The sequence below is a fragment of the Carlito syrichta genome, unplaced genomic scaffold (genome assembly GCF_000164805.1).
Source record: "Carlito syrichta isolate Samal-C Ts95f unplaced genomic scaffold, Tarsius_syrichta-2.0.1 Scaffold304886, whole genome shotgun sequence".
Taxonomy (NCBI): Eukaryota; Metazoa; Chordata; class Mammalia; order Primates; family Tarsiidae; genus Carlito; species Carlito syrichta.
In genome coordinates, this window is record NW_007248982.1 from 519,916 (window position 1) to 529,796 (window position 9,881).

Consider the following 9,881-nt stretch of genomic DNA (forward strand, 5'->3'; position numbering starts at 1 on the left):
GAGAGGAGAGATCTCTGGGCCATCCCACTTCAACTGTTGGTCACTTTAGTACCAAGGTCTACCTCTGATTACTCCCAATCCCTAGAAAAGCTTAGAGTAGCATATTCAAAGATTTTGAAACAAGAATTAACAGCCGCCCACATAGCCCATCCTGATCTAATCAGAATCAGGTTTGCTTTCCAAAGTGGAGCAACTCTTGTGTCTAAAAACAAAGTGAGCTGGGCTTGGTGGCTCAGCCTGTAATCCCGCGCCTTTGGGAGGCTGAGGTGAGTGGATTTGCCTGAGCCCGCAGGTTCGAGACCTGCCTGGGCAGTGAGACCTCATCTCTACAATAAATCAAAAAATTAGCCGGGCGTGGTAGTGTGCGCCTGTAATTCTGGCTACTCGGAAGGCTGAGACGGAAGGATGGCTGGAGCCCAGCAGGTGAGGCTGCGGTGGCCGGAAGCGGCCACTGCACTCCAGTCTGGGCGACCGAGTGAAACTCCAACTCAAAACAAAACAAAACAAAACAAAACAAAACAAAAACAAATAAAAACAAAATGACAGAGTCAGACTGATTCTCTCAGGAAATAGTGACAGAGAAAGAAACTAAGCAAATGTAAAGGCCATCTATTTGTTAGATATTAAGATGTAACATCAATATTAAGCCACCCAATGCAAAAGTACTGACCACCTTCAGAAGATCTCAAAGGGTAACAGAATGTCTTCTGCCTTTTTTTTTTAATGCACTGGGTCATATAATTCAACCTGTTTTGGCGGGACCCCACAAAGTAAGAGTTCAAATCCACTGAACATAATTTTGTGCTTGGAAACTTCCAGAAGTGGTAAAAATCTGCCTCCATTATTACAGAACATGATAATGGCTGAATTTCACCACCACTGAGAAACAAAAGCAGAGATTTAATAAAAACTAATTAAATATTACTGCTGAATCCTCTGAAAATAAAATCTCTAATTAACGCCGGGCTTGGTGGCTCAGCCTGTAATCCCGCACTTTGGGAGGCTGAGATGAGTGGATTGCCTGAGCCCGCGGGTTCGAGACCCACCTGAGCAACTTGGCAGACCTCATCTCTACAATAAATCAAAAATCAGCCGGGAGTGGTAGCACACGCCTGTAGTTCCAGCTACTTGGAAGGCTGAGGCGGAAGGATTGCCCGAGCCCGGCAGGTCGAGGCTGCAGTGGCTGGGAGCGGCCACTGCACTCCAGCTTGGGTGACAGAGTGAGACTCCAACTCAAAAAAAAAAAAAAAAAAAAAAAAAAATCTCTCATTAATTCTAGAGTACTTAAAAGAAAACCAAGAGCAGTATTCCCTGAAAAGCCTAGTAATAGATAGTAGGTAATCAAAGACAGAATGAGCAGGAGCCTTGAAGCTTTTGTAGATTAATTAATAAACGTAAGTTAAAACTAACTGGAAAGCCAGGTTTGGTGGCTCAGCCTGTAATCCTGCACTTTGGGAGGCTGAGATGAGTGGATTGCCTGAGCCCGCGGGTTCGAGACCCACCTGAGCAACTTGGCAGACCTCATCTCTACAATAAATCAAAAATCAGCCGGGAGTGGTAGCACACGCCTGTAGTTCCAGCTACTTGGAAGGCTGAGGCGGAAGGATTGCCCGAGCCCGGCAGGTCGAGGCTGCAGTGGCTGGGAGCGGCCACTGCACTCCAGCTTGGGTGACAGAGTGAGACTCCAACTCAAAAAAAAAAAAAAAAAAAAAAAAAAATCTCTCATTAATTCTAGAGTACTTAAAAGAAAACCAAGAGCAGTATTCCCTGAAAAGCCTAGTAATAGATAGTAGGTAATCAAAGACAGAATGAGCAGGAGCCTTGAAGCTTTTGTAGATTAATTAATAAACGTAAGTTAAAACTAACTGGAAAGCCAGGTTTGGTGGCTCAGCCTGTAATCCTGCACTTTGGGAGGCTGAGATGAGTGGATTGCCTGAGCCCGCGGGTTCGAGACCCACCTGAGCAACTTGGCAGACCTCATCTCTACAATAAATCAAAAATCAGCCGGGAGTGGTAGCACACGCCTGTAGTTCCAGCTACTTGGAAGGCTGAGGCGGAAGGATTGCCCGAGCCCGGCAGGTCGAGGCTGCAGTGGCTGGGAGCGGCCACTGCACTCCAGCTTGGGTGACAGAGTGAGACTCCAACTCAAAAAAAAAAAAAAAAAAAAAAAAAAATCTCTCATTAATTCTAGAGTACTTAAAAGAAAACCAAGAGCAGTATTCCCTGAAAAGCCTAGTAATAGATAGTAGGTAATCAAAGACAGAATGAGCAGGAGCCTTGAAGCTTTTGTAGATTAATTAATAAACGTAAGTTAAAACTAACTGGAAAGCCAGGTTTGGTGGCTCAGCCTGTAATCCTGTGCCTTTGGGAGGCTGAGGTGAGTGGACTGCCTGAGCCCGCGGGTTCGAGACCCGCCTGGGCAGCAAGACCTCATCTCTACAATAAATCAAAAAATTAGCCGGGCGTGGTAGGACGTGCCTGTAATTCTGGCTACTTGGAAGGCTGAGGCGGAAGGATCGCCGGAGCCCAGCGGATTGAGGTTGCGGTGGCTCCCGGCCACCGTACTTCAGTCTGGGCGACAGAGTGAGATTCCAACTCAAAAAGACAAAAAAACAAAACCAACTGAAAAGATTATCATTCAACATTTCTCAGGTGTTACCATATTGTAAAGAACACCCACTTCAGCAGAACAAATATACAGGTAAGTTTAATGAAAGGTAACATTAACTATATGCTTTCAAAATATGTCTTTTAAAGAACTTCAAAGAGGAAGAACGATGAATCATCATTTATGCCACTACTGATTATCTTTTGTATTATATTAAACAATTACTGAGATTCCAAAATCAGTCCTGGAACCTATGGAATCTTAGCTTTATATTTTCTGAAAGACAGAAATATGGAGAATAATCCATCACTGAACTAAATCAAACCAACCAGGGGTAAAAGTACAGTGAAGAGGGAAACAGGACAGGCAAGGAAAAAATACAGATTACTGTCCCCTCAAGACAGAAATACTGACACAATCCAGCATAATAATGACAGCAGAAATAATGACAGCAGCCAGCGCATCTAGGGAAGGGGGGTGGGGGCTCATCTCCGGATAGAGTCCTGCAACACTGAGCATGTCCAGATGCAAGCAGTTTTGGAATGAGCAAGAAGCTCCCTATCTTGAAAGGCATTCAAAACCACAGAAAGTAGAGGGACTGTTGAGTTACAGAACTTATACTTTATATGAAGTGCTACTCTAACAAGTCACTCATTTGAGTGATGCTGTCAATGATCCAAACATATTATAACTTTTCAAACCTGCTTTCACATACTCTGGACTAAATCTCTAGGAATAAACTTGTGTTAAAAGTCAATGGTATAAGATTCGACAGTTACAAGTTTTCTATTCTGTCAGTAATTTTAAAAAATTAACATTTAATGTCCCTATGAATGAAAGAGCAGAATAAAAGTAATTTTTTCAAATGCAAATTCTGAAGTTTTTAACTATGTGCCTCCCTAAAAAATTTTTTAAAAAGAATAAAAAGGTTTCACCAAATAGACTCCTTTAGGTGTCAAATATCTTTTGGCCGGGCTCGGTGGCTCAGCCTGTAATCCCAGCACTTTGGGAGGCCGAGGTGAGTGGATTGCCAGAGCCCACGGGTTTGAGACCCGCCTGGGCAACTTGGCGAGACCTCATCTCTACAATAAGTCAAAAAATCAGCCAGGTGTGGTAGCGCACGCCTGTAGTTCCAGCTACTTGGAAGGCTGAGGCGGAAGGCTGAGGCAAAAGGATCGCCGGAGCCCAGCAGGTTGAGGCTGTGGTGGCCGGGAGCGGCCACTGCAGTCCAGTCTGGGTGACAGAGTGAGACTCCTACTCAAAAAACAAAACAAAACAAAAAAAACATCTTTTACCTGTAACATCAAGTTGAATCAACTATTTACAGTAAGAGTTGCACTGAACACTTCATAAAGTCTGTAACACCTACATATGTTCAAAATTGTCAGAGTACTAAAGCTAGCAAAATGCTTCCTAGTTTGCTTTAACAATTATGAGATGGATATGACTTCATTTTCCTTGTCTCTCTGGTGACACCAGACCACTTTAAAGCTGCTATCAAATGGCTAGACCCACTCACTATTGAAAAGTATAAAATTCTTTAAGTCCAAAGTATTACTTGAATTTCTCATTTAGTAACAAAGTCACCTGTTCTGATAGCATAAAGCAGGCTTCCTGACTCTAATTCCAATTGTGAAATTAGATGTACACTAGACAGAAGATGTCAACCGTTTTCCAAGTGTGACATAGCTACATACCTACCTTATCCAACAACATGGAGCACTTGCACGTTAACTTGCTTCTAATGCAACAGTCAAGTATTACATTATTTTGTTGTTGTTGCTTCAGTTCAACGGTCTTCAAATACTTAACTATTTTCTATGCTTTTTTGTTTTTTGCACTCTTAGGAAACTTTAAAAAATATCTTTTACTTGTTTTTTTTTTTTTGGCAGGGTCTGCAACCTAAGTTCAAGTGCAGTGCTGCTACCACAGCTCACTGCAGCCACGATCACCTGGGCTCAGGTGATCCCTTCCACTTCAGTCCCCCAATTAGCTACAACTACAGGTGTGCACCACCATGCCAAGCTAAGTTTTAAATTCTTTTTTGTAGACACAGTGTCTCACTATGTTGCCCAGGCTGGTCTCAATCTCAAGGGATCCTCCCACCTCGGCCCTCCTTTTACTTATTTTCAATAACAACACATCGGGTTCCTCAAAGACTCCATAGTACACCATGAGCAATTCCCATAGGCTTTCCAGCTAAACCAGCACTGACAGAAAGGTGTCTGTCAGGGAACTGCCCATCCTTCTAGCAGTTTTCATACTCTTTAACTCCAAAAAAACAAAGCAGATCTTCACAGCTAGAATTTTAGTTACCAGGGGCGATCATGAAAGATATTACAGATTGAGAAACAAAAGAAATGCCTTTATTTTTAATCATACCTAAATCATCCCGTGACTTTACCATGCATATTATCTATAAGTGATAGTACAACAAATATATCCTAAAAAACTAGAGCATACTTTTAAGAATGAAAATGTATATAAACATTTCTTCCCTCCCTCTACAAAAATGTTAGCATAACTTAATGTTGAATTAACTATTAAAACATCACTTCATACACTCTCCAAATATACTGAAGAAAATGTCCATATGTAAGTTAAGTTCAGACTCTATCTTAATGAATAGAACAAAATGCTATTAGAAAGCGACACTAGAAACTAAGGCAAAATCACACACAGACACAAGAAGGCCACAGATCCCATCAGAAAAGAATGCACCAAACACATTCGCATTTATTTTCTTTTTTTTTTTTAAGCAAATGACAAAGACCCAGTTAACCAGCTTTACTTTTTTAAACCTAAGCTTAACATTACATATTTAAACAATTGTCAAAACATACTAAGTTGCCAGCATTCATGCACGACTAGAAAACATCCTTATAAGATTTATATTAAACCAGAAATGTATTACCATTAATTCCTTAATATCTTTCACTAGTAAATACTGAAAAAAAAAATTGAAATTATTTCTGTAGAAGATTCGTCCTGGCAATGTTAACTTCACAGCAGGCTGACACTACTTGGCTCACATTTCAGACACAATGGAAAGCAGATCCATGCTGGTGTTAGTGTACAATCTTGTCCTACCACTAAAGAATCAAGGCTCACCTTGGAGTACCTTTAATAAAAAAGCAAAGTGCATACAGAGATTTACAACAATTCTGAAGACAAAAAAAATGGTCCTATAATGTGGTCCCAACGACAAACTCAAAAGTCTATGACAAACAGGGGCTCCGATGAGCTGTTTATAAATACTTTAGATTAGGTACAATTATACTGAAAGTTGAGTTCATTTGAAATCTTCAAAAAAAATGTTCCTGTTAATCCTCAAATGGTGCTTGTTATAGTTTAACATTTCTGTTAAATGCGTGCGTTGAATTACTTGTTATCCAAGCGTAGCAGCTGCTCCTTACCATTTATCGTTAAGGACTTTAACTGGCCATTTTCTTCAACTTCTACTCTTTCTTGACCATTCTCGACAATCCTGTAGGGTAACATTCATTTAAGAATTATTTACAGTAAATATATGTAAATGTATATGCATATTATTAAAAGACATTATTGTATATATATAATTTTCAGGCCAAAAAAACAGGTGAAGTCAATTGTGATCAATTTATCTTCTGATCCTAAAATTGATTTATTCTGACAAAAGTAAGTTTTGCCTCAAAACCTTATAAAGATGGAGGCTAAATACATGCAGAGATACTTCCAGTCAGAAATAGTAAAGATTTTACTATTAATGGTTTTCCATTTTGCCATGCAAACAATGCTGGGACAACTTATACAATATTACATTATTACATGTTAAGTATGGCTCTAAATAAATAAGACTTTTAATAAACTAGAGATCAAAAGATGTTCTTGGTGCCATATTTAGCAAATAACCTATATGCAACACTGTGAAAGATATGCAATTGTGGCTCCAATTAAACATTTTGCTGACTTAATAAACATTTAAAATATATAACACACTGACCTCTTTGTGGTGATTTTTCTTCCGTTAACTATTTTAGTAGAAGTTGAAACAGATTTGAAGTTGCCCATCCCACTACCACCAAATGAAGTGGAAGAAAATGAAGTGAGGCCCCCATGACCCAGCGACCCAAATGATGTGAAGCCTACAGAAAAACAGAAAAAAAGAAAAAAAAACAATTAGAGACTAACCTTCATGAAAAACCAGAGCTTCAAAATTTAGCAGTAAACCATCTGGCATTCAGATGTGGAAGCAAAGAGTAGCAAACCACACAAGCATGAAACCTAGGCTCAGCTTTTGAACAGCTGGGAAAAGGAGGACAGAGCCTCTTCCAAAACATCAAACGTGTATTCCAGACAGAGGAACACAATTAGCTATTTCTTGTCATAGTCTCTCTCTCTCTCTCCTTCATATGGCACTTCCCTGCACCTGACAGGCATTTCTAACATGCCAGAGATCTTCCATTTCTGCATGATCTACCTGGCATCACGCACCTCAGAGAGAGAGTGATGGCAATGTGGATCTCCATCATACAGGAACAGAATGACTTGAATACCACAGAACAGCCAACTAACTGGCTTACCTCCTCCCACCGGACCACAGGGGTAGGTATCAGACTACAGGTGAGCACTACCGCCTGGGCTAAAGTTTTAACTTTTCTTAGAGACAAGGTCTCACTAAGTTGTTCAAGCTGTTCTCAACCTCCTGGCCTTAAGCAATCCTCCCACCTAATTCTCCAAAGTGCTGAGATTACAGGTGGGAGCCACTGTGCCCAGCTTATACATGCCTGGCACTTCTTGGTATTTTAACCAGATTTCACTTATTCTCCTTTATCCTTTGGATAGCATATCACATAATATCAAATAAGAGGATGTGTTGGGGGACAGCACATGAAAAAAGTCAAGTTCAGGCCAGACACAGTGGCTCACACCTATATAGTCCAGCACTTTGAGGGTGAGGTGAGAGGAATGCCTGAGCCCACGAGTACGAGATCAGCCTGGACAACTTGGCGAGACTTCATCTCTACAATAAATCAAAAAATTAGCCGGGCATGGTGGCACATGCCTGTCTTTCCAGCTACTTGAAAGGCTGAAGCAGAAGGATCGCCTGAGCCCAGCAGGTGGAGGCTGTGGTGGCCATGAGCACGGCACTGCAATTCAGCCTGGGCTAGAGTGAGACTTCTACTCAAAAAAATAGAAGGTGAGGTCCAATCAAGTGGACTACCTAGATGTTAACAGAACAATATAAAAGGCAAAAAAAAATTGACTATCATGAACAAGGCAACCCATATAAGCTCTGCCAATTGCTACCAGGAAATTTAAAAATAAAAATGAGATCATTAGAACAGCTACCCTGTGAAGAGGAATATCATGACTATAACAAAAATGAAATAGCAAGCTGGGCTCGGTGGCTCAGCCTGTAATCCCAGTACTTTGGGAGGCCGAGTCGAGAGAACTGCCTGAGCCTGTGGGTTTGAGACCCACCCGGACAACTTGGTGAGACCACAACTCTACAATAAATCAAAAATTAGCCAGGCATGGTAGCGCATGCCTGTAGTACCAGCTACTTGGAAGGCTGAGGTGGAAGGATAGCCGGAGCCCAGCAGGTCGAGGCTGCAGTGGCCAGGAGTGGTCACTGCACGCCAGTCTGGGTGACAAAGTGAGACTCCAACTCAAAAAAAAAAAAAGAAAGAAAACAAATAGCAGACAAGATTCTAATGCTTCAAGTAAAACAGACAACTGTACCATAATATACGCCTATTACTCCACTCTTAAGCTGTTTGGTGACCTACTGACAACTGTATGTGTGCAGCTAGACACTTCACTAGTGAGTCAGTCTGCCATGGGCTGCTTTTAAAGTCTAACCTTCTGATTCTATCCACTTGGACACTCTTAGGATGTTGCCTGCTTGTAAAACTTTTTTTTTAGGTCAGAGTCTCACTCTGTCACCCAGACTGGAGTGCAGTTGCATGCTGCTCATGGCCACCATAGCCTCGACCTGCTGAGCTCAGGAAATCCTTCTGCCTCAGTCTTCCAGGCATGCACCACCACATCCAGCTAATTTTTTTTATTTCTCGTATAGATGAGGTCTCACTATGATCCTCAGGCGGGTCTCGAACCCCTGGGCAATCCTCTCACCTCCACCTCCCTAAATGCTGGGATTACAGGCTTGAACCACTATGCCTAGCAGTGTACTTTTTTTTTATTTTGGTTTGGTTCGAGTCGGAGTCTCATTCCGTCGCCCAGACTGGAATGCAGTGGCTGCTCCTGGTCACCACAGCCTCAATCCGCTGGGCTCTGGTGATCCTTCCACCTCAGCCTTCCGAGTAGCCAGAATTACAGGCGCGCACTACCACGCCCGGCCAATTTTTTATTTATTGTCGAGATGAGGTCTCGCCAAGTTGCCCAAGCAGGTCTCGAACCCGTGGGCTCAGGTTTTTTTTTTAAATGGCAAAGGACGCTTGATAACATGAAGGATTTGCACTTGTTGATCTGTAATATACATTACTGCTTTCACCTTAGAATTTCATTATATGCTGGTCTCTAATAGTAAAATTAGAAGTAGTTTTTCAAGTTTAACATTCTTGGGGAGATTAAGATAAAATGTAGGTTACTAAGCACAGTTTTGTATACATAAAAAATTTTGGCAAATCTATAAAGTTATTCTATCAAAAGGAATACACATAAACTTCTCTGACTAAAAGAATATTTAGTGTATAAAAACTAATTTATATTTAGATACAGATTAAATCTGGGATATAATACCTGTGTCAAAAGAAGGAAATCCACTTCCAAAAGATGGAAATCCACTGAAGGCAGAGAAAAATGAACCTGTTCCTCGACTTCTGCTTCCTCGGGGACCTCTTCGATTCCCAAAGAAGTCCTCAAATGGGTCTTCTAAAAACAAATATAAACGCATATTTATGTAAAGTCTTGCTTTCAAAATTATTTTTTCATGGGAGAGCTGCAATAAGAGAAAATGGTTGAATGCCTTATAACACCACTCTATCATGGACAAAAAAACTGACAAGAACAATGTATATATGTATTATACATATACCATATAATAATGTATGTATTATAAAAATTTATGACAACTATATATAATACATGTTACATATATAACACTGTATTATAACAATGTAGCCAATCTACAGAAATATCATTTCACCCAATTTTGCTTACTACTTTAATTCAACAAAACCTCTAACGCATTACCAAATAACAGGACTGGTATTTTTTTTTTTTTTGAGTTGGAGTCTCATTCTGTCACCCAGACTGGAGTGCAGTGGCC

At 40.8% G+C, this 9,881-nt stretch overlaps 1 protein-coding gene across 1 annotated transcript in view; it reads right to left on the reverse strand.

The window, feature by feature from the left end:
- The window catches only part of LOC103263344 (dnaJ homolog subfamily B member 6), a 66,801-nt gene that overhangs the window by 30,063 nt on the left and 26,857 nt on the right, over positions 1-9,881 (reverse strand). The window contains exons 6-8 of the mRNA XM_008061029.2: positions 9,353-9,484; positions 6,591-6,732; positions 6,025-6,095 (exon numbers count right to left, since the gene is read on the reverse strand). Coding sequence (XP_008059220.1) covers positions 6,025-6,095; positions 6,591-6,732; positions 9,353-9,484 — 345 coding nt within the window. The remainder of the gene's footprint in view (positions 1-6,024; positions 6,096-6,590; positions 6,733-9,352; positions 9,485-9,881) is intronic.